Consider the following 26,409-nt stretch of genomic DNA (forward strand, 5'->3'; position numbering starts at 1 on the left):
GGTGAGGTGTGGAGCAGTGGCCAGGGCAGCTACCTTCGAAGCAGAGGGATCGCGGTTCGATCCCTGGCTCTGGCAGCAGCTCAACTCAGCACCATGTGACTCTGGGCAATAGCTCACTTAATTTCCACGACGGCCCCCAGCGCCTTGAGACCCGTAAGGATGAGTAGTTTGCGCTTTACAAAATACAAAAATATGGATGAAACAGTGGAGTAGCGGGAGGGGCATGGATGTGCACTGCTTGGACTGCCTCCCCACTTTAATTGTGCCTTTCATGCATGTGCAATGCTGCACGCTGAAGATGTTTTCTCTCACAAGCATGGGTTTAATGCATGCTTTGCCTCCTCCAACCCCCCACTACACAGACATAAAAGCACACATACATGCATGGCATGCCGGTTAGGACCATGAAAAGAAACAATGTGCAAAATCAAACCGAAAAACATTTTTTTATGGGAGTGCAAAACGAGAGGTCAGCTGTATTCTGAATCACTGACTACAGCTGTATTCTTCTTAATGAAAACACAGTCGTTTTCCTATTCTAATAAATACCATGTGTAACAAGCTGTCTCGTGATCATCCGGAGTTGGAAGGCCCCAGGAAAATCCTGTTCCGAGAACAGCTGTCCTGCATGTAAGCTTTTTAAGGCATTAGAGCTGGGTGTCAGCGTTCGGGTCAGAAGGACTAGATCTATGCCAGATACTTTCGAAACTCAGTTGAACTATTTTGCCTAATCAGAGCATATCCAGGAACTCCGGCATGGATTCAGTACTATGCTGGATGACCCGGTGCAGAACTCTGTACTGGGAAAACAGGAGCCGGATAGGGTTGAAAAGCCCCAGATGATCGGTAAGCAATGGGAGGTGCAGCAGGCCCGATTTCAGGATTTGGGATCTGAGAGGACCATGAAGAAGCATGGGTGGGCCATAGAGATGAATGGGCTGTTCAGAGACTCCTAGGTGTCTGAAAACTGGATCTAGGTATGCTGGATGGTCTGGAACGGGTGTGAGCTCCACAGCCTCTGCCTAGATGTTTAAACCTTTGGGCTTGATCTTTTCTGCTTTCTCCACCTCACCCTTCTTTCTCTGTGTCTCACCTTCCTCTCTCCCGACTTCATCCTCCTTGCTGGCCCACTCACTTTACCCTCGATTTTCTTCCATCTCACTCTGTACATCATCTTACTCTCTCTCTCCACCTTATCCACCTGTTCTCGTGCAGTCTCTTTCTCCACTTCACCCTCATATTTCTCTCACCTCATCCTCCTCTCTTCCTCCTTATCCTACTTTAGCTCTCTCCTGACTTCGCCATGCGCTCACTGTGCGCCAACTTACTCTTGCGCCACTGCATCCTTCTCTCTCCACTTCACGCCTCTCGTTTCCTCCCCCCTTCTCTCTCTTCCTCCCCCTCTTCTCTGTCCCTCACCATTGCTCACCCTCCGGTCTCTCCAACTCACCCTCCATCCCACCGTCCTCCTTTTATGCTCACTATCCTCACTTCTGCCTCAGCCTCCTCCCTACTACCTTTCCATTCCTCTGCTTCACCTTCCCTTCTCTCCACCTCGCCCTTCTCTCTATCAGTAAGAGCTCAAGGGGTAAGAACAGCACTATAATGAGGGCCACTGGAATTATGCAACACGGAAGTACCAAATTATGCTGCAGGGTTGAATACATTTTGCAGCATAATGCGAGGTAGTATTACTTTATTATTTAGTCATTTTCACACATGAACACTATCTGGAAAAAGGTTTTACTTCATTAGTACCAGTTTAAAATCCAAGTACCGCAATAAGCAGCTGAAAAGTGACGAGTAAACCTTTGCAAAGGGCCTTCACTGTGCTGCAACATGTGACCACGCATTTAGTAATTTGTGATCCGTTTAAGATGGCTTTTTGTTAAAGTCTGCAAATTATGAAGCAGATTATGGATTATGTGGCAAATGTGCGAAATCCATAATTATATGTAAAACTGTGCGGCTGCAGAATCGCATTACTATAGTGACCCTCAGCATAATCCATTTCTATCTGTTCATGTGACAAAATGAAAGAATTTGTTGGGAAAGAATAAATGCAAGGCCACCGGTGCCCCAATGTCGGGTGAATGTTATTTAACTTCCTTCTATTCATAATAGAGAGCCCTCAGGAAATTGAGAGTAGGCTGCACAGAGGCAGCACGTGTTGCCAGGGCTGCCATGGAATTGTTGCCAGTGCTTTTCTTTGTATAATTGGCACTTGCACTACTCCGTTTCTTTCTCTATCTGTATTGCATTAGTGAAATTTGACATATTTTCATTTATGAACAGTCAAAACATTGCCATTTTCAGTGTTTTTACATCATATAGTGCCTAAGCAGGGTCACTGCAATTATGCAATTCTTTGGCTGCAGTGTTCCGTATAATTATGGATTTGCAACATTTGTCACATACACCAAAATCTGCTGCATACTTTTCATATTTTAATTAAAAAATTATGTGTTTCTCAAACGGATCAAAAGTTCCTGAAACTGTAGTGACACGTTCGGCTGCGCAGCAGAAGGTCTTTTGCAAAGGTGGGCTAACCACTTTTCAGTTCCTATTTCTGTGTTAAACTGGTAGTAACGAGGTGTAACCTTTGCCAAGACAGTGTTAAAGTATAACAAATTTAAAATAAGAAATAATACTTTCACAAAATGTGCCTCATCATACAGTGTAATTTGCCTTTTCTGAACACATACTTTAGTAAATTCTGCAGCATAATTTGATTTTCCCCGGCCGCATAATTCTAGAGGCCGCAGCATAATTGAGGAATAGCGTAATAGCGGAAATAAAATCAAATAAATTACTACTAAGATATATATCCTGCTTGTGTGCACATTTTCACTTCCATTTCTTAAAATGGAAAAATCCTTCACAGTTTGTGCCATAAAACTGGTTTAATCTCTTTATTTCTGTGTCATAGGAGCATGTGGTCTCAATATAGCGTGGATGTCTCACATACTCTTTCTATTTACACTTGCACAGTAATAGCAATCACCACCTATGACCTCACCCCTCTCCCCAGACACTTATGGTAACCCAAGACATTGGGACTATACATGAAAGCTGCACAATTTGATTTTCATAGCGAAGCCGCAGCCCTGTGTTATTTTTTTCATAAAGTAATAAAGGAAATTGTTGTTTTCTTCTTATAAATGGGTCTTGGCTGGGCCACAGGGCTATTTTGGGAGGGCCTGGCCCACCCTCTAGAACCGGGCCTGAGGTACAGGAGAATTTAAAGGTCCAGGGGGAAACAATGTGGGTGAGGTATAGCGCATGTGCAATTTACATTAGAACAGACATCTTTTGGCTCTAACAGACACCACTGGTCCCATCGGAGGGCACCCACTGAGTTGCAAGAGAAGCAACTCCAAATACGACAAAAAAACGACCCCTACATTATAAAACAAGCACGCACGATTTGCGGGGCCCACGAACCAAGATGCGTTTATCTGCATTGCGTCACTCCTTCAGGTTACACAGGTTGAAAGCTCTGAGAGTGCAGGTTGTGTCTTATGTTTAATGCTTGCCCAGGTCCTACACTCCCAGTCTTCCAGAGAAAAACCAGGGACAGCATCAAACAGGTTTCACCTCCACAACGCCATTGTATACGGAAACGATCTCCCCCCCCCCCCCCCCCCCCCCCCCCATAGAGACGCAGGGGTAGGATTTCTAACCCCCTGGTAAAAGTACTGAGTCAATGCACCAATATAAATTAGAAATCCAATTGGACTGCAACCCATAAATTACCCGCTGAACAATAGTGCGCAAGAAGTGTTTCTTGTAATGATCAATTACACAAGATTGGTTCACTAGCAACAAATACATTCAACTCACATTACACAAATGACTTTAGGATTTACACACCGTGCAATGCCAGTAATGGGAATATTTAGTATTTTTACCTAAACTTCCAAAGTGAAGTCCAAGTACTGCAAGTGACGAATGGCCAGGTGAAGATTGCAGTACCACAGACAGGCAAAGTTCGACAATGTGGTATCCTTTGTGCAGACCTCAGAGTCAGTTGCATGGCAGCGACAGTGGGCACCACTGTCTTGTGCCACAGTCAATCTGGCCTTGCAAAGGGAGACATTGCAATGGGACACACACTCTAGGTATGGAACATAGGCCCCACAACACATAACACCATTCTGGTGGAGGAGATGTGAAAGCCTAGATTTTAATGAGTGACAGCAGTTTTTTCTCCCAGAGATGCAGATGAAAAGATCTGGACAGGACAACCAGATTCAGTGACCTGTCTTGCATTGCCTGGTGAGGTGGGCGTAGCCTCCTTGACTATAGTGGGGTACTCTTTTGCATGTAAGCTCGGTACAAATGTCAATTGACTTATCTGGTGGGAACCAAAAGCAAAACAAATCATAAAGCTATTCAAACAAAGATGTGAGCCACTGGAGAGTGAAAGTATCAGGAAATTCAAGAATCCATGGCAATCTGTGCAAGAAGGAGCAGGTGAATTTAAAAGCAGAGACATTTGTCTTCATTGCCCACTCTTCCCAGATCAGACTGACCAGGGTTTTCCCCAAGGCAGGAGACCCTAGGTTGTTATCTGGGGTAAAGTAGAAAGTCCAACAGAATTCTCATGTGACAGCTCAGCCTTATCCTCCACTGAGAAGTCCAATTTGTGCAAGGAAATTGACTATTTTAAAAGCATGGGATTTTCGCTCTTCATCACCCTGAGCAATCTGAGGGGTTTGTGATCTCTCTGGACTTTGAAGGTGGTAATAAACTACAAGTATGGACAAAAGCACTTCAGCCTTAATGACAGTAAGGTATTTTTCTCAATCGCTGCCTAGTTCAGCTGTTTGGCAGGTGACATTGATGCTCTCCTCCTTTCTCTGTGAGTTGATGCTGGATAGCACCGACATCTTTACATGAGATATTTATAAAGGACTACATTTAGACTTCTGAACAGAGCCTTTCCAACACTAAGAAGTCACCTTCTTTGGCTGCTTCTTAAAGGTCAGGATAGTCAAAGGCAGGATAGTCATGGGGCAGCGCTTGTCTTTTAGTAGTCTATGAAGTGGCTGCAATGCTCAGTGAGATTAAGTTGAACATTGAAATCCCATCTATGTATTTGGCACAGATGCTGTAAAGTCTAGCCAGATCCCTGCTCAGCCGACTTTGCAAGCTGGTAGGGACATCCTATAGCCCAAAGGACATTATGCTGAACTGGTTAATGCCCACTGGATGAGGCACACTGTCTTCTTCCTGGCACCAAATAATGTGTCAGCGCCCTCAGTCAGATCAATTGCACTGAGTATCTTTGTAGCACCCGCTTACAACAGTAGCTTGTCAACTGAGGGAACTCAACCTTGTTCTTCATCACAACAATGTCCCTTGGTGCTCCATGTTGAAATATAGTTCCTTCGACCCTTGCTTTTGAACTAGCATCAAAAGGTTTGCTGATAGACCCTCTGAAGGCTCAAACAGATCCAGCACAGGGGGCACCTCTGCCTTGAAACACTCTGGGGTCTTATACCACATTCTGTATGTCTTGTTTTTGACAAAAAGACGGTTTCCATGATCACATTTTCTATGGAGTGACTGTAAGCAGCTGGCACACTGCCTCAGGGCTGTTTGCCAATGTTCTCATGGCATAGATCAGAAACTCAGATTGGAAACAAGGTTAACTTCTTCTACTATGGAATTCTTCCTAGGTTATCATAACAGTCTAGGAGGGACTCAACGTCCTATTCGTCTTATTCTGGAGCGACAGAGTACTGCACTTGTAGATCTTTGGACAGCTTTAGCATGTTCAAGTGGAACACCCCCCTGGGGTTACCAAGCAGCACCAATATGAACTAAACATTTACCCCACAAATCTTCCTCCACGTGACTAAGCATTAAACTCAGTGATCTTCCTCATTGTGAACTGGGAGCACTGTGAGCATTAACCCTTTCGATCATCCTCAAAGTGAACTAAATCATTAAACTCATTTATCTTCCTCAATATGAAGCATTAAACTCATTGATCTTCCTCAATATGAAGCATTAAACTCATTGATCTTCTTCAATGTGAGTTAATCATTAAACTTATTGATCTGTCGGAACAGGTGGTACAGACATTGCGCTCTGTAACAGCGGTGCGAATAGAAGTCTCTATAAAACAATGCTTGCTGGGTGTACTCCCAACACCAAAGAGAGAGACGCAAATCTGTCTTCAATATACCATGGTGGGACTGGTTCTGGCTAAACGACGTATTGCAATAAACTGGATTCTTCCCGCGCCCCCATCGCTGGATAGATGGTGCAATGATATGAGTGAATGGGGTGTGGCGGAAGAATGTCACCTCGTGGCTGTGAGAACAGATGAGAATGCTGAAATGGACCAGAATGGAGACATGTGCTAACAGAGATATCAATGACAACTGCCCAGAGCAATGACGGAGTTACACTCACACAATCGTCCACTCACCGAGCGCTGGTCCCTGGCATAGAGAATACAAATAGCCAACCTGCATCAATACCAAACTAGTTAAGCCATTATGTCTGCTAGCCCAGATAACGAATGCTACTGCTGCTGGTCGCCGCAGGGGAGAAAGGAGGGGTGGATGGCGGGTATAATTCTTTGGTTAAGTATTACTGTTATACAAAAACTTTAAAGTACATTGTAATATATCGAAATTCACTGGATTAGTATAGCTGATGTTTAATTGACAATGGGAAGAGCCCTTGTTTGAGAATAATGGATCCGATACGACATGTATATGACAAATGTATAAGCTATGATGTGATGCAATGTTACCAATAAAAAACAAGTTACAAAAAATAGTATTGATCTTCATCAATATCAACTGAGTATTAAACTAATTATTATTCCTCAATGTGAACTGATCATTACCCTCATAGATTTCCCTCAATATTAACTAAGCATTAACTCATTGACTTTCCTCAAAGTGCACTAAGCATTAAACTCATTGATCTTCCCCAATATGAATGTAGCATTAGCCTTATTGAGTTTTCTCAATATGAACTGTTAGAACTGGCTATTTCTGGTAGGCTAAGGCTGACGCCAAAGCCAGGCAGAAACCACCATTCTAGTCAGGGCAAGGAAGTCACACGCCAAGATAACCTCTGCTCACCCTCTTGGTAGCTTGGCACAAGCAGTAAGGCTAAACTCGGAGGCAATGTGTAAAGCATTTGCGCCAGCGCACAACAGCAACAACATACTAGGCACACCACGAAGAGACTCCACACAAGGTTATTATAAAAATAACTTTTGTATTGTAAAACACATCAGATAAAAATCACACATGTACATTGTGCCAACTGGCACGGGCAATATTCACAGGGATTATGTACACAAGACAGGGCCACATGGGCGCCTGTCAGAATCAGATATAGAACTTCTAGATAAAGTGTAGAATATAAAATCACTTCTAGAATAAAGAATAAATGTAACATAAAATAATAATCAAAGATAACCACCAGTAACCACTGGTAACAGGAACCAGGACCTTACTAGGACCACCTGTACTAAAGAAAGAAGAACCACCTAAGTATCACACAGCATTTAGGGGTCTAAGAAAGAATACATTACTCATGATGCAATAAACCTACATTCAGAGGAGTAGAAAAGACAACCACCTAAGTATAAACACATTTAGGGGTATCAACCAGAACACCTTACCCATGATGCATGAACACATTCAGAGGAGTAATAAAGAGAAACACATGATGCCATAAACATTCAGAGGTGTTAAGAATAGAGCACAGGATGCAATAAAATACATTCAGGGGTGCAGCGCAAGAAGACACATGATGACTAAACATTCAGAGGTGCAGCGCAGGAAAAGAAAGACACATAATGCTTAAACACATTCAGAGGTGTCAAGAGTAAAACAATAGCGCAAGAATCACATGATGTCTAAAAAAATTCAGAGGTGCAGGAATAACACATGATGCAAGAGATCACATTCAGAGGTGCAATAACCACATACTTGCACAACAACTCACATAAGCCACTACCTGGGGCAGTCCCTAGGCCAATGGCCTTGTTGGGGCTCAGACGCCCTGAGTCTCAATGTCAGGGTGCGCTGCCATGCAGCGCCAGTCCAAAAGTACAAAAAGCCTAAACGTGGCAGGTGCCACAAAGTGCTGGGCACCTGGGCATCGCAATAAAATAAACTGCGACAGGGTCCTCACTGACCCTTGGGCGCAAACTGCGCCGCGCTGGAGCCACACAGGTTCTGGGACACATATAGGCCCCTGGAGCCCTCTGGCTCTTCAACGAAATACCCCCTCTGAGCCTAGCAGGCTCTTAGAACATCTGTGGGGTCATTGGAGCCCCCTCTGGGGCTCGACGTCATGAAAATGGCCCCCGAGCCTCTCTGGGCTCTTAAATCACATAGGGCACCTCGAGCCTCTCTGGGCCCGTAAAACAAATCTGCCCCCTTAGAGCCTCCATGGCTCTGAACACAACGATCGGGGCAAGGAGCCTCTCGGGGCTCTACACGCGTTGGGGCGACCCACTGCCAACCGGGGCCGCCCTTGAAGCCCTCGTGGCTTCATATGCACAAGGAGCGCGAGCTCGCGCTACTGCGGGGGAGGGGCGGACACCGACAATGTGTCCCGGCACCCCTCCCTCTCATCTGCTCACTCACCGGCCGTCTCCACGCAACGGGGAGCCTCGCGGTGGGGGCAGGCACCGACAATGTGCCTCGCGCCCCCTCCGCTTCCATCCTCAGGCCGCTCCTCTCGTGGCAGGGCTCCCTCCGCTCACGGGAGCCCTGTCAGCCGGCCGCCATCACTCTTCTCCTCTCTCCTTCCCCGGGCTCGCGGTCGCCATTCCTCGGCACCCGGGCTGCGGGGGCGGGACTTCCGGCCGGCCGCGCTGGGATTGGCCGGCCGGCCAGGTACTTCCGGGTCGCCGTGGGCAGCGCGGCGGCCCGATTCAGGCAGGCAGGCGGGCAGGCATTAAAGATATCGGCGTGGGCAGCCGAAATAAAAGTACAGATAAGCGAGGTGGGCACTCGCAATGCAAATAAAGCGCTCCCAGCGCTAAATGACGACCCACAGCGCTATAATCCAAATAAAGCGCTCTACAGCGCTAGAAATCAGGCAGAGCGCTCCCAGGCGCTCAGGGGGAAGCACAGCGCTTCCTGCAGGCAAATGCAGCTCCTCCGTGCTGCAACACGGTCCCAGAGATTCCAAGGGGGCAAGCAAAGTCCCCCCAACAACCCAGCAAGGCAGAGGGGTCCCCCAGGAGTCCAGGAATGTCCATCAGAGGTCCAGGAGCTGGGCAGGGCCCAGGGATTCCCCTGAGCCCCAGCAGCAGCATGCCCCTGGCAGATTCAAGTCAGAAACAAGAACATTTTGGAAGGGGACACAGCCCCTTCTTATACATAGAAAAGCCTTTGAAGTCTTTTGAAGTCCTTTGAAGCAGGCAGTGTGAGAACCAGCTAGACTGGTTTAGAGGGAAGTCCTGTCAGTATCAGGGACAGAGGTGTCAGTCGCCTAGCGGGAGGTGGAGCCAGCTTTGTAGTTAGGCAGGCACAGCCCTTCACTATCAGGTGCCATCTCCTCCCACTTCCCTGGCAGCAGATGCTGCCTTTCATCCATGGGCTGACTTCAGACAACCTCCTGGGCTCTCTAGCCCCTGTCATCCTCAAACCAGACAGTCAATCCACAAGCAGGCCCAGGCACTCTGGGCCAGGCTCACCAGCCAATCACACGCTAGCACCAACTTACACAAATATGCCCACTTCTAAAAGTAGTACTTCTAGACTAGACACAGTCATGCCGCATACATCATTTTGCAGCATTCACTCTCACGAGCTCATCCATACCAAACTCGCCCCTGCACTCCCCACACATCAGGAACTACCATGGGCATACATATTCCCCATTCATTCCTATGGGAGGGCAGGTCACTCACCACACATTCACAGAGAGCTCAAGCACTTTACACTGTACCACAGTGAAAAAGTGTGCAGAGGCCTAAAATCACCAACACCAGGTTCCATAAACAGGCTAGGAAAAAGCAAAAAGTCTAGGGGTGAACCTGCCCAACGGGTCGGGTCCAACACAACCCCCTTCCAGCCAAAACGCAGGGTAGACCAATCACTCCACTGATGGGCTTCCTTGCTTTGGGCGACAAAAACACGGACACGGACCCGCACAGCAGGGACACCTTCCGGTTTTACGCCACTCTGAACCCACCTGGTTACCTCCAAACAATACCTCTCTGACACAACTAGGATACCCCACTGGTACTCACTAGTCATCCACAGCCAAGACCAGGCCATAGGCCATCCAAATCACAGGTCCTAACTAATCCACAGAGTGGGGGGTAGTAACCCCTGGCACACAATAGCCAGTCTCCACTCTCTCTCTCAGTGTAGCTACAACTACCACTGATCCAACAACCTAGGGACCATACCCTCAGGCTGACCAGAGGTCACGGGCAAGAATGCCCCACCCTACCTCTATTTCTGGGTTTCCGCACCCTCACAGAAAAGCACTTCACCAGAACACAATTCTCCTACCAGATCAGGACCTCACTCCATCACTGGTCTACCACCTGGAAACTATTCTACTTCTGAGGTACAAAGCACACAGCACAGTCCCTCTTCAAGCAGGTGGGGGGACACAGCACACAGCAAAGTCCCCTTTCCTCTACCTTAGTGAAAACAACAAACTGCAGGTGAGCCCCAGAACACACAGCAAGGGCAGCCCCCTTAGTCTCTTCAGCTGATCCACTTTGGTAGAGATCCCTCTTGACCTAGAAGTTTCCTAATCTCCCAACCTAAGATCTAAACCCTCAGGTTACACCGGGGTCAGAAGTAAGGACACCGTCCCTCTGCACCCCCTTCCAGTATCAGTATGTCTCAGGCTAGACAAAGCACACACCAGCGGCATATCAGCGACACACTCTCCTCCAGTACTCCCTATCACAGGGTGATTCTCAGTATGTCCCAGGCTAGACAGAGCACACGCCAGCGGCGTATCAGTGACACACTTTCCTCCAGTACTCCTCCCAGGTCAGGCCACAACCCCAACCCGGCTTTCCCCCCTCCTCGGGGAACGACCTCCAGAGGCCCCACAAATGGTCAAGCACTCTAGACGGTCAAATGCTCAGCGAGCCAGGACTTCTGCACCCTCCACTAGGAGTGGTGCTGCCCAACACTAGGACCGCCGGAGTTCTGGTTACAGACACTCCCCGTCCTCTAGACACAGGAAGATCCTCCTCAAATGACCTATGTACAGCTTAGGCCCCTGACCTGGCGCTCCCTTAGGGAACCCTCCAGGCCCTGAGATAGGGTTTCAGGCCAACGTGGGACACACCGTCCCACACTCACTCCACCTCCACTGAGACAGGGCGTGAGCCCCTACACCCCTACCATACTACTGGGACCTAGCTGGGTTACACAGTAACCTCTTCCCCTTCACAGGATCATCAGATACACAAGCCACTCCTTTTAGAATCACCTCCTTATGCCTCTGCAAGACATCTAGCACACCGCCAGACATCCACCTTCTTATCCAGTGCCTCTGCAGGACCTCCTGCACACCACCAGAGGTACAACTCTCATTCAAGCTTTTTAACAAAAAGAAAACTCACACCAACTCCTCCAGTTCAGCACATTACTCATTCGCACACTCCCCCACCTCGGACTGGTAAGGCAGTTTCTACCACCCCTGATCACTCAACCTGACCACACGTGACACAGGTACCAAACTCTGGGAGCGGGGAATGGGAATTAACGCACTGGACACATTAAAGCTGCCACCACTGGATCCTACCACACTGGGGAATCCAGACACACACACTACACTCAGGGAACAACCACCCTCCTGAGCTAGTCATTTCTCCTCACACTCCCTCTCTTCCATCTACCCACACAGGGACAGGATTTGGATTGGACACGGGACCCAGCAAGGAATTCCTAATCTATGGGAACCTCCCCCTCTAATGGCGTCCCGCCCTGTCACTTTCTCTCATCTGCCACTAAACATAAAGCGCAGAAACACATTTGAAAATGACACTCTTGAGGGAAAAAAAAATCAAAAACAATAATCCCAAACATGTGACTATCTGAAAAAAAACAATTGCAGAGTTTTGTAATGTAGCCAGTTGTCGCTATGGCACTGCGCAAACACAAGTCCAAATCCGCACCGCTGACCACCAATGTTAGAACTGGCTATTTCTGGTAGGCTAAGGCTGACGCCAAAGCCAGGCAGAAACCACCATTCTAGTCAGGGCAAGGAAGTCACACGCCAAGATAACCTCTGCTCACCCCCTTGGTAGCTTGGCACAAGCAGTAAGGCTAAACTCGGAGGCAATGTGTAAAGCATTTGCGCCAGCGCACAACAGCAACAACATACTAGGCACACCACGAAGAGACTCCACACAAGGTTATTATAAAAATAACTTTTGTATTGTAAAACACATCAGATAAAAATCACACATGTACATTGTGCCAACTGGCACGGGCAATATTCACAGGGATTATGTACACAAGACAGGGCCACATGGGCGCCTGTCAGAATCATATATAGAACTTCTAGATAAAGTATAGAATATAAAATCACTTCTAGAATAAAGAATAAATGTAACATAAAATAATAATCAAAGATAACCACCAGTAACCACTGGTAACAGGAACCAGGACCTTACTAGGACCACCTGTACTAAAGAAAGAAGAACCACCTAAGTATCACACAGCATTTAGGGGTCTAAGAAAGAATACATTCCTCATGATGCAATAAACCTACATTCAGAGGAGTAGAAAAGACAACCACCTAAATAGCTGAACTGGGCTGAAAATCTCCCCACTCTGTGGCACCTCCTGATATTCTGGCATTATGGCAACATGCTTCAAACGCCCATTGATGTGGTGGTGGTAGGAGGTGGGAAATGTGCAAATGACTGTGCATTCATTCCATACGATTTTCAGGTCGATGGATGTGAAGTTTGTTAAATGGTCAGAAATCACCTTTGTGACAATAGAAAAATCTAACTGTAGAAAAATCACCAATAGGACCTCTGGCTGTCGAAGTTGCAGGCGGGTAAAAGGAATCACTTGTATACTCACCCTCTCAGCAGCATTTCAGCCTCTGGCCAGGGCACCATGAGTTCTGATCTGATCTCCTGACTTACCACTAACACCCTCATTGAGTTATTGAAGGTAACCATTAGTATCAATGAATGGTATTTATTTTCTGCCAAGAACTTACCATCTCCAAAAACAGAGTAATCATCTAGAAGCTGCTGCTAAACACAGGGGTTATATCAGCATCCGTAATAACATCAGATGGAGCGACTCTACTGGAAACAGTTAACATGTTCTCAGCAAAGTTCTTACTTTATTGCAGACATAATTTTATGCATAAATTTGTTGCCCAGAAATTCTGCAAGAAAATCAGATTCAAAGTCTTCTCTGTAGGGCGATACAGTGGAAAACTTGTCACTAGAATCAAAGACTCTCTGTCTTCCTCTTGAAAGGCGTGAAGCCAAGAGAACACACCTTAGCCTCCAGCATGTCTTGTTACGAGACAGAAGAGTGGTTCGCAATGGGAGAAATGGTGAAAAGCCTCAGAAGCCCTTTAAATTCTGCTAAAACTGCAGAATTCCACAATGTGAGGGTAGCCTTTGTGGAGACCAATGGGCGTGGAAAGGATAACTCCCTTGCCTTCAAAGGACCCTCTGACACTTTTCCTAAACACTCCTCTGTCCAACACACTTCACTGTTGTCTGGAACGTCTGAGAAGAGTCCAGGAATTCACAGCGGCTGTCTAGGCTCTCCTCAATCCTGCACCTAATGCATCACTTGCACTTTGCAGCACATATATAACAAAGGCAACAACAAACAAACACTGGCAAATGCAATCGATCTGCCTCAGGTGTCGCAGGCAGGACTGATTGTCTTTAACAGTGCCTTTCCCCATTTTGCTTTCACCCATAACATAACTTACATAATGGGGCAATAGTCCAACGACTTCAACAGCTGGTCCTTTATTGTAATATAAGTGAAGGCAATTAGCGTCATCACACGTGTAAATCCACTGGAAACAAAATGTACTTTATTGCTAGGGATGGTAGGCCAATATTATATTTTTGGGGGTTTTTTTCTGTCCACTCTATACCCAAATTATTTTTTTGTCCTTTTCTCTTTATACTATGCCTTTATGTTATAGTAATTAATAGCCTTTAGTACCATTTCATAGTACCAACTAAAATCATGTTTCCATGCAGTATCTATAAAACCTTAAAAGGATTTCTGTTCTGGGTACACGTTTGTGGCAGGAAACACCCATCCAGCTATATTAAAATATAGTTTGTATTGCAAGCATATGGATGCCATTTTTAGGTGGCAACGTGTTTTATTGTTTTTATTTTATAGGCACATGCCTATAATTTAAAAAAAATTATAATAATAAAATGCTAACCAACGCACCAACTTGCCAGACATGCTGGCTTTTGCCAATGCTTGTGTCAACAGAGAGGTGATGATAGCTTGAGCCCAAGGTAGCTTTAATGATAGAAGTGATACATGGTGCAAACAAAAAAAAAGCCCTGGGAAAGACGCCACAAGCCAGCCAGTGCTACTTGAAGACGTTATGTTATGTTGATTCAAGAGCGCACATATCACCCATAAGGGTATCCAGGCGCTTGAGCAGGTGTGTAGGCGTGTGGCCCCTGCAGACTATATTTGAACAGCCAGGTCTTCGGCTTCTTGCAGACCTCCATAAGAAAGGGGAGGCTCTGATGTGTTGTTGGGGGTCATTCCATGGTTTGGGTGGGATGTAAGAGAGCGAGCTGCCTCCTGCGCTGGTTTGGTGGATGCAGGTGTGTGTGCGAGTGACAGCGAGGCTGAGTGTAGGTGTCTAGCAGTATGGGGAAGTGTATGCGGCTGTTCAAGTATGCTGGTCCAGTCAGGAAGACAAAAGGCTTCTTGTCCAGGAACAGAATGGAAAACATTTAATCGTAGGGGGGGGGGGAGGGGGGGGCAATTAGAAGCTAAAAGGTGAAAGAAGCAGAGCATGTCTTAGTTGAAATACGAATCAAGATGGCGTTGGCTACTCTCACAACAAAATGTAGCAAGCTTATTGCAAGAATATTCGCAGACTTTGAAGGATTGCTTCATCGCAGTGCGATGCATTAATCCTACGAAATGAACTAGAACTTTCTCTAGATGAGTAGAATGACGAGAAACAATTACTCGTTCGAGTTTATCAAGAACAATACAGAGAAGGGGAGTTAAAAACGAACATGGCCACGCTCTTTCTTTTTTTATTAATATGATGTTTTTCATATGTTAGTCTGAGCCGCGCCCTGGCCTCACCCAAAGTTTAGTCACGCAGCATTCCTTTAGCAAACGTAATTCACACCAGGCTCAATAGATTAGAAGGAAAGAGCTCAAGTTGTCCCAGTCAGCTGTGTGGATTTTAACCGCTCGCGTTTCTTTCTTTGAATATTAGCTGCTTGCAGTTTTGCCACAAGTTTCAGAATGCAAATCAAAAACCAGGAGTTGAATGATGTGCTCAGTCTGACACGGAACAGCATGAGACCCCTGAGAAGGAGCTAAACACCCACACACACCCACCTGCGGTCTTCGGCACCACGTCAAACCTCAGCTGTGTGGAGAGAGAAGAGAGCTGTGTTAAAAGGCGCTGGAAAACAACCATACGTTGAAGACATTCAAATGACTGACAGCTAGTTGCTCCAGGGCTCTGAGCTAGTCATGGCGTTTTAACCAAAAGTAGCCAAGAGTACTTTGCAATCTGGGCCTTGCAGTTCCATGTTATTAACGGGAACGGTAACAGTGCAAGGCCTTTATTATCAGAGACCCAAATGTGGTCGAGTCAAGTCAGATCACCCCTTCCCAGGTGTTACTAATATGGATTTAGTGGTATCTTCAGGGTGAGCGGGGTAAGATAATGAGCACTCTTTTCAGCAGAGGGGCAAACAGTTCAGACATGAAAACAAGTCGTCAAAGGTTTCAAACTTGTATGGTCTGGAAGAGAACCACAAATACTGTTTCTCTCCTATTCGTAAACCCAGGTAACTATTCCAGATTGCCTTATTAACAGTTATCGACACAAAGAACTCTTTCAATGTACCGGAATTCAGCAGCACCCCTTTAATGCAAGGACTGTCACCCACCACCAGGGCACAAGTCCTATAAAAAGAAGTGGGGGGACTGACCAAGTAAGACAATATGCAAATTACCTCATTACTTCACAACGTAGCGCTATAAAAGAAATAAAATAGTGCTACTTACATTGTTTGCGCAAATACTGGGACAGACTAACCCATCTGACAGTCTTACAGTGTCTGCATTTATATACAGGGACAGAACAAAGACAAAAGCATGCCTCTCTTAAGTACCTGTGAAGAGAAGGCAAGCTGTGTGCCTTTGTTTCCCTCTGTGGCATTTAGATTTAAATGGTAGGTTTCAGGCGGCCCCCAGTCAGCATATACAAACAAAAGGAGGCCGGATGGCCCCTTAACTTCAGGCCAGCTGGAGGTTGAAAAAGGCCTCCTCGCTGCCTGCACATTGCTGCGGGGAATGGAAAGCAGGCAACGTGCAGGTGCTGCTGAACGTGTCCCGGCATTTGAAAATTACACTGGGACAAATTCAGCATATTTCTGTGGGTCTCAGCTTCTTGGCAGGGGGGACGCTGTCCACCCTGTTAAAGGAATGGAGGGACGCTGTGTACCTGCGTGTACCCCGGACTCGAGCCCTGCCCACCCCTAGCTCCCCCAATGCACCTTAGTCATAAGCTGTTAGCGCGCCACAACTCTGCCTTGTAGACGTCACTGCGATCCTGATCTAACCACCCCCTCCTGCTCCAGTACTGTGGCCTGGGTCCCCTGTCATTGCAACTTAGTCCGACTGTTCGTCTTGCTATTCCAGTACTGGGTCACACACAGATTTTTCAATAACTCTCAGTCTTTGAGCTCTCTTCTTATTCCAGTTGCTGTCCACAAGCACAAAAGAGGAAAAGCATGCACAGTTCAGGGCTGTATATCCTGCCCTAAACCATACGCTACATTAAAACATAGACATACAGGTACTATGTTGAGACTGGCAGCTAAACTTCACTTCCACCTCCACAGTGCTACATAAGACTTCTAGAGTCCTGACCATCAGCAGAGCAGAGTAATAAACCAATCATATTGTACCAGACGAGAAGAAAATTACTTAGGTCAGTCATATTTTTGCATGCTTCGAGCCTGCAAAGAAATCTTTGAAAATTACTTCTAATCCTCTTTCTCTGGTGTTCTTGGTCGAGGGTTCGGGTGAGGGGTGGGACAGCTGCATGGGTGATTCCAGACACATAATCACTGAGCCCGGTTTCAGTATACAATAGGAAATCCAGCTCCAAGTTAGAAATCAGGTCATGGATGTTTCAGCAGTATTTGTTGATTGATCGTGTGCTGTTGAGAAGACAGTCCAGCTGGGGAGAAGAAAGAGGTGGAGGTGCTAAGGGATGTGGAATAGTTGGGGTTGAGGAGTATGAGGAAGGCGAGAAAGAGAAATATCAGTTGAGGTAGAGGTAGAAGTCTCACTGCTTGGCTCCAGGAAGAGGAGACGGACCTTGATCGGATTATGAGTATTGTACTTAATATAACTACATATTTCTACAGAAGTAGTTACCATCCTACTCTCGCCTCTGGCCTAATATTGTCCACTTCTGTGAGCTGCTTCAACTAATTCACCGGTGGACTCTTCAGAGCATATGCTATGACTGGTTGTATAATGCCCACTACTATGGGTCAGTCGAGGCCTTTCATTATGGGCCCCAGTGCTCTGCCTCCATCCCTTTTCCAAAGCACGGTGTCTGTCAGGTTGACCAAAGGCCAGCCTGATTAACACTCATCTGTCAGAGTCAGGCAGTCAGGGGCATTAAAAGTGCCTGGCAGTCTGAGCCAAGGTTGCTGAGGGCAGTGACCTCATCAGCCCGACAAAGCGCAGTGCATTCCACCCCCTCATGACGAGGGATAGCTTCACCAACTGAGTCATTCCTGGATGTGTCAGGTTTAAGTCCTGACGTGACCAAGGCTGACGATCTATCAATGAAGCTTTACAAACACAACCTTTTCCCAACTTGACACAGGGAGGGGTGGGATCAGTGAGTCTCACTGTTCCAACCCCACTGTGTGACGAGTTAGGTTAGGTCCTCTTCTCACTGGCTGACCTACAACAAGGTTACCCAATGAGAGGAGGCGGTGAAATCTCCAGTTATTTACTTTTCCTCTATGAAACATACAGTTCTTTCCTGAACCTTCATTTTTTTTATTTTTTATTTGCATATCTATATAGCGCGAACTCGACCCGAGCGCTTTACATGAGCACCGGTTACTTACACATTCAGGCACGGGGAGATTAAGTGATTTGCCCAGAATCACAGGATGGGGACGCGTCCCCGGGCCTCGAACCCTGGTTTCTAGCACCAAAGTCGGCAATCTAGCCGATGGACCACAATTTATCCACTTCCTCTCCACTTCATTCTTCGCCCTCCCATCACCTGCTGGTCCTGCATTCCCTGCCATGAACCGGTAAGTGCTTTTGATTGTATGGGTGTGAGTGGGTGTGCTTGTGATGGGTGGATGTATTTATGTGTGCTTGTGAATGGACAACTGTGAGCATGCTTGTGGATGGGTGGGTGGGTGTGAGTATGTTTGTGTGCTTGTGGGTGGATGGGTGGAAGTGAGCGTGTGCACCTGTGTGTCTGCCCCACTATTCCTTCGAATTACAAGCCAAAATGCTGCTGCTTTGGTCTAGTGTCTTCTGCTCCTAGGTGGACTCCTCAAACCTACTATATGCCTGGATTGTTAGGTTATTGGCCCTGGTTGAACGCCTCGAGCATTCACTATGACTGGTTGCAAGTATCTTTCAGTTGGTTACATAATAATCATTTCACCATTGGTTGCATAATAATACCTCTTACTAAGTGTTATTCCCTTACCGTTCTTGATTGGATCTTTCCAAGCATATCCTAGAGCAGACTGTGTAATATGTGCATAGTGCATTAGAGCATATTATGGCTGGTTATAGACTGCCCATTCCTTGTGTTGCTCTTTGCTGCTCCATGGGGGCTGCTCAAACCATGTTACTTGGATGATTGCATAATTCGCATTTGTACATCTTACTTCTCTGCCATTTCTGTGTAAGCTTCAAATCATAAAATATAGTGACTGGATATTGCTTCTCCCTAAAGTGGCACGCTTAACCCCCAGGCACTTCCTGTGCCCCCTGGTCAATGTGGTAAAATCTGTAGGATACAAACCACTCTAGTGATTTTAAGTAGCCTCATGCTTTTCGACTGCACCCATGCTTATGAGGAGCTACAAGCTCACTGTGACACAGTTTGAGCAGTCTCTGCCATACATGTACAGCATCATAACACCTCACACAAAGGCAACATTGGATTCACACACGTTCTATCCATCCCTGCTTTAGCTCGTATTTATCACTCCTTTTAACTTCAATCCATGCCAAGGCGCAGCAGCAAAACACAAGAGGACAACTGTGTTCATCTCACACATCAAACCCCTACCCATACCGGCCACATACCATTCAATACCCACCACTCCGAAGGAGCAGTGCGCTTTGTCGCATCATCACAAGGCTGGAGCACTATATAAAAGTAACTACAATACAATAGCTCGTACAGGCCGGCACACCTCTCTCTGTCAATGCACCTCAGTTCTGCAGCCTTCACTATACCAATTTTGCTCGCACTCAGTCACACACCAATACAACACGCAACACACAGACACACCCTTCCCCAGTGCATTTAAATCCTGACCAGCAAACAACACTCCCTATTCCAACAATGCTGGGACTCACTCAGCTCTGTCTAAGCACCTCTTTCTTGGCCTGGCGCACAACCCGTGGTACTGTGATACTGATAGGGCACTACCAAGCCCACACAAACCCCTGCCAAATGTACCTAAGTTCTGACGTACAGCAGCGGTATTTTTCGGTAGCACCTACGTCACCCTGGCTGTTGGCAGGTGTCCTTATTCTAATATGGCGCGGAAGGCCTGGGTGCTAACCCGACGTTCCCACAATAGCAGCTTATTCCCTCGCCTAGACATGAAAGCGCTGGCCGCAGGTTTAAGGGAGAGAGGGCAGCTGGCTGCGGAACAATGTTGCGCGTGCGGCACGTGGGACCGCAAGCCCCTCCCCCTTTAAAACCGTCAAGCTCGCGCCACGTTGCCCGGGCGTCATTCCTGAGAGGCTCCGTCTGTAGGTCACCGTCGGCACGCGGCCCGGGGGGCTTTGACGAGGTTGGTATGCGCCCGCACATAGATGAGCGCGAATCTGAGGATTAGGACATTAAAAGGGCGGCCTGGCAGCCGACGCACGTGGATGAATTGTTGTTTCAACTGTATGAGGAAATCGCTGAAATGGGGGCTGACGTCGGCTATAGTTATCCGGGTGGTAATCCGCCAGAGCGTCGGGAAAGACGGTGGGGTCTTTTCCAGGCGCTACGCCGCGCATGTGCAGGCCCAGGAGCGGCAGGCTCTAAAGGGATCTGTCAAGGGCTTGCACACGCCGCCTGTTAGCAGCCTTTGGGATCTGTTAATCCGTGTCATATCTGGGGGCCTGCGCCAAGAATCACAGCCGAATTCTGAGCGTCAGCCCAGGTTGTTGTGACAAGCAGGGGCCAGTGCGCGAGTCTGTCTCTGGGTCCAGACAGCGGGAGCCACAGAAAGGCCAACCTAATAAGAAAACTGGCACGTAGTAAATATGGCAGCTAATAATAGCATATATGGCACCTAAGAGAAAACTGTAGGTATCACTGGGCCGTGCACATACTGGAACCAGACCATCGTGCTCAACTGAGTAGCCTTACACACACTGGAAACATGGAGGACCCGTTTTCCAGATCCATCGCACACATACTGAGAACCATGGGGTTTTATTCTCACAGACCGGCAGCACATATATCTAACACAAGAAAGTTTCATCCTCACGAATTGCCAGCATACATACTTGATAAAGAGCACACATACTAGCAACCGGGCAGTCTCATTTTCGTAGACCAGCCCCAAATGTGCTGGAAGCCACCGATTCTCATACTGACTGACCAGCAGCCCACATAAAGAGGACTAGAGGATCTCAGTCCCACAGACTGATCACACTAACTCAGACCCAGAGGTTTCCTTCTCAAAGATCACCCCTCACACATACTGGCAACCATAGGCCCCATACTCTGAGCCAACACTCACATGTACTGGGAAAGGAAGGGTGACATTCTCACATACCACCTAAGCATAAGGTGGGAACACAAGTGCAGGGTCGTAGCTTCAGGGGGCTGCTTGGGGTGTTTCACCCCCCCCCCCCCCATATAAATATATTTTCGGATAAACAGTTGGGTGCAAGTGCTTTCAGTCGGGTATAGTGGGGTGTGTATCAGATTTCACCAGAGATTTGTACATACACACTGGCAAAAACACACACACTCCGCCACCCCCCTCATTTTGAGATTCTTCAAAAATCATTGTTATTTTGACAAAATCTTGTGTTTTTTCTTAGTAACACTGCAAATCTGCATCCCCTCTCCCTTTCAACTGCCCCTTAAGCCCCTTGCATGCAGCTTAACCTACATTTTCAGAGTGAATGTTGGAAAATCTGAAGCCCGTCCCCATCTCACTGACCAAGCTACACCCCTGCACGAGTGTAACGTTCTCACAGGAAAGTCACATGCTTACTTAGAGCCCAGGGGTTTCATTCTCACAGATCACCACTCACACACACTGGCAGCCAGAGGTCTCATTCTCATAGAGCAGCCACACACATATTAGAACACTGTACACCTAAGTTAAGCACTTTATTTTCCTGTGCATGTCTCAGAAACATACACTTCCTTCTCACCTAGATGCAGATTTTTCAGGTTCAACTTGCCTTTGTAATCTAATACAATCACAACACCCACCCATACCCCAGAGCGGGATATAAAACACAGAAGCAAACCTGCAAGGTGTGTGTGAATGTCCCTCTTGGATGCAAGGTCACCTATAGAGGTACAGAGCCCTATGCTTGTGGGGCACTGTTAGAGTCTAGCTAACGAGGGACTATGTCATGCCACCTTCTTGAGCAGACGCTGATAAAGAGGTCTTCACACTGATATGGATATGCCCACTCACCTCAGCCAGGACCATGCCTCCCCCACCCCTGACCTCGCAGTATCAGCTAAAATCATTCAAAGAACAAATGCACAGGGTTTGGGACAATTTGAGACTGCACTTATCGCTAAAGTAAGGTTATGTGTTACATTTGCTCCTTTGGTGCATAGGACCTGCGGCTCAATACCTTTAAACCTCCTAGGGTTAAAAAAAACCTACAAATATCAAAACAACAATTCAGTCCAGCACTCTGTATTACAGTTTTTCACGTTATATCACATGGTTATACAAAAACATTGATTCAGCAGGTATTATTCCAATTTTTCTTTATTAGTGAATTCTTCACAACAAGATAAAACCGTAGCCAACGCGGTTAGTCCTCTCGGACTTCTTCAGGGCAAGGAAAGTATGTTGGCCTTCTATTGTAGATACTGTCTAACATATAGTCCGTTCTTCTCTAACCAATGCTGAAAGAACCTTGGCAAGGTAGAATCTCTTCCTAGGTAAGTTGCTATCTTTCTATCAACCCTTCTTCTGTTTGGTTGATATTGTTAGCCAAGGTCTGGCATAAGGTGATGAGTGTTATCCCATTCTAACTTTTCATGGTGGTGGCGTGAAACTCGCATTGTATTCGCAGAACGTCTCACCTGTGCTGCTGTGTAAAAAAAAAAGCCTTTTACACCCTTGACCAAAGAATGTGCAGATACCTTGATCATTCCCCTTACTTAGGCTATCCTGTTTTAGGCTTAAACTTATAACTGATAAATCCCACCGAAAAGGAAATTGCCCTCACCAGTGTAAACATATGAACACTGAAAAAGCGCCTGCACAACCGCAAACTAAATGCCATTCAAAAAAAGGAAAAGGGGCTAATACAATGTAACTTTGTTATACAAGGTTGAAGCTAGAAAGACTAGGCTAACATTATTCTGCTTGAGTTTTGTTGTTTACGGATGTCACTAAAATAGTTTTTCTTCCTTTTGCTTTTTTCAGTTTTGTGGTCTTTATTCTAAAGATGCAGGGTTTAGAAACATGTTTTAGGTCTTGTTTAATTATTTTATAAACTGTAGAGAATCAGGAAATATCAAAATCATATTTGATATTTTCACTACGTTTGATTCTTTCTCCGATAGGTAAAATGGCTAGTTTCAGAAGGATGTTTTCCAATATGTACCATCACATTTACCCACAGAGAATGGGTAAAACACCTTGATACATCAGCCGCCTTTACTAGTGAGTCAGTATTGATAGGTGAACTGCCAAACACTCCAGGCTTTAAACATTCACTGCAAGGGGTAGTGACAGGTATATGTAAAAAGAGTGCTTTCACCAAGCATCTGGGATAGTGATGAAAACATGATACCAAACTCTTAGAAAACATGGAATGCAGTGTCACTTGGAATGCTGTTGCAAAAAGTTCTTACCATTTTCAACAAAGATTGGAGTGATATTGTTTGTATTTGCAGTGATTCAGCTATGTATATGAAAAAGGTGTGTGAGGACCTGTCAAAATCAATACTTGAGCTGAAGTGCTTCCATGTAAAAGATTCTTTCTACTTGCTAGATCGTATGCTGAAAGCATCTTTACAATCTTCAGAGTTAATGAAGAATGCTATTGACTTTTTAGTCTATTCTGGTGCACTGTTTTGTTATGCGCTAGAACTAAAACACATATATTTCTCATTTTGTGCTTTCTGTGCCATCAAATTGTGTAATTTCGTTGATGGTTCTAAGTCGTAGAGGCCGTGAATGCTATCCTATCCATGTGGCAACCGTTTACAGAATTTGTGCTGAGTGATGATGCCAAAAGGCAAATAATGTGAGGATCTTCGATCACATATTGATAGTGATGTGAAAAACAGTACACTCTACTACATTCCTACATTTTTACAGGAAAACATGGCTGCTGTAGTGAACATAAAGAAATTGGAGTCTGGAAGCACCCTTGTCTACCAAGTGTTAAAGCATAATTGATGTAGATGTGAAACATCTCTGTAGGAAAGTAGGATCTGCTTTAATGGTTACCCCCACTTTTTGCTGGTGTCAATATGTTTTTCTGACTAGCCTGACTGGAATCCTGCTAATCACGACCCCAGTCTCTGTGCTTCTTCCCTAAATTGGATCATTGTGAGTATTTAGGTACACCTCAGATTGGCTACTTGGGTATCCTTGTAAGTGCCTAGTATATGGTACTAAGGTACCCAGGGCATAGGAACACCAGGGGTCCCCCATGAGCTGAAGCATATAATATTCCACCAAAATTGTGACTACAGGCCTGCCATTGCAGCCTGTGAAAGCTGGTGCTAGTACCACTTACGACTGATATAAGTTTTCTTATATCGGAGGTCACTGCATGTAAAACCTATAAGTCACCCCTAAGGCAGGCCTTTCAATCCCGAAGGCAGGGTACTTGGTTACAAGTGTGAGGTTGCCCCTGCATGAGCAGGACACCCCTACAATCCACAGAGTCCATTCTGCTGAGTTGTAAGTGCATCAGCCATTACAATACATAGTGGCCATGCGTCATTACGCGCTGGCTAACTCTAAACTGGCTGTAACGAAGCCTGGGGTGTTTGGTATCAACCATGTTGGAATCATACCCCAACACCGTGAAGGGTGTTGGGGTATGATTTCATGCACCATGGGGCTTCTCTGGAAGCTCTCAGTGCTCCTGGTAAGTCTTCCAGATCCAGACCGCAAACTATGGTTGCTGCCGACCAGAGACACAATTCAGCCCTCCTGCTGCTGAGCCACGCTGGAGCAGGGGAAGGCAGGACAATAGATTTCCTGTCACAGGGAGGTGTGATAACCTCCCAGACAGGACTTAGTGTATTGGGCAGGGTGGGGGCGCTTTCCAGCACCACTAGACTGCTTTTAAGGGCACATTTGGTGCCCTTCTTGCATACTCCAGTTGGAACCAGTTCAGGGAGCCGTTGGCTCCAGCTCTGGCATGAAACTAGACAAAGGACATGGGAGTACCCTCCCTATTGTCCAGCCCCTCCTGTGAGAGGGACCCCTGAATCGTCCCAACCCTTTCTTTAGGGTGCCTAAGGGCTTACCTGAGGGTGGTTCCTCAGATTCGTCGTGGGACAAGATTCAGATCCGAAACCTCTTTATCTTCAACTGACTCAGCACTTTAGACTTCGCTGGACTTCACTTTAGGAACCAAGACTGCAACTGGGAAGACTCCTGCTGCTCCTGGTCTTGTTGTCCTGCCAGACTTCTGCGTCATCTGTGCCTGTGTACCATACAAGTTCTTCTACAGTCTAGTGGACATCCAAGACACATGAAGGAATCTCCCTTGACGAGCAGGAGTCACTTCCCTGAATCTGCAGGCAACAAACAAAGCTGACTGGACTGCTGTCCCTGAGCTCCTACAGAATCCGAAAGGTTCAGCAATACAGGTGATGGTTCTGCAACTCCCTTGAGGCCTGCACTGTTGAGGTTCCGTGAGAATCGTAATGACGTTTTGGGCTTGATCGGATATGGATGAGTTTGGTATCTACGAACCGCAAATGACGAGTTTAGTAGGTGTACGTGTTTTCGCTACACTACTTAGAAGGGTTCGTCTTATTTACGGGTTTCTTCATCTGAACCCTCGGGTTCCATTTTAGATACGGCATCCATTTTGTTTCTTGCCCTCACGTAGCCGGCGAACCGACAATGTCCGCCTGATGACCCTGGGATGCCTAAGCTTTTGCGGAAGATGTAAAATCCTTTGAGTGTGTCTTTATGACTAGGGGAATGACGCGGCAGAAGCAGATGGCTCCGCTCGAGGCTTATCTTGCCGTGCCGGTCTATTGTTTCAGCCTTGCATGCGCTAGGCTCGAATCCTTTGATCCTGTGATCACGCTTCCGATATTGCCCCCACACTCTTTCAATCTGTTGTCTGTTTTTGTTTTCCTTGCACCTGTTCCTGTCCCTTCTCTTAGCTCGTTTACAACTAGAATGGAATGTGCCTAATGGTGGGATAGAGTGCTTTTACAGTTGGGAACCGGCAATGTTACTGTAATTATGTTCCGGGCTTCTGAAAACATGAATGCGACCCTTTTGAAGTTTACTGTGGGAACTGAGTTGTAACCTTTTGTTTGTATGTTGTGCAATGACGAAAATGTGTATAAAAGGAGCGATCCACTTTTGCAATTCGAAGCAGACTCTCTGAACATACACTCTGTTGTACTTCTAGCGATTTCTGTGTCCCTGCAGTAAATAAACGCTGATCTTTGACGCCGAAGGAAGTGTCCCGTGTCTCTGTAATTTGTACGCCGGAACAGGTATCCCCACGAAGGTTTCAG

General features: G+C 46.4%; 1 protein-coding gene across 1 annotated transcript in view; it reads right to left on the bottom strand.

Moving 5' to 3' along the window:
• The window catches only part of LOC147679856 (peptidyl-prolyl cis-trans isomerase F, mitochondrial-like), a 114,073-nt gene that overhangs the window by 19,704 nt on the left and 67,960 nt on the right, over window positions 1-26,409 (bottom strand). Inside the window, exon 2 of the mRNA XM_086944760.1 lies at window positions 15,576-15,606. Coding sequence (XP_086800886.1) covers window positions 15,576-15,606 — 31 coding nt within the window. The remainder of the gene's footprint in view (window positions 1-15,575; window positions 15,607-26,409) is intronic.

This window comes from Lissotriton vulgaris, chromosome 11 (assembly GCF_964263255.1).
Source record: "Lissotriton vulgaris chromosome 11, aLisVul1.2, whole genome shotgun sequence".
NCBI classification, from domain to species: domain Eukaryota; kingdom Metazoa; phylum Chordata; class Amphibia; order Caudata; family Salamandridae; genus Lissotriton; species Lissotriton vulgaris.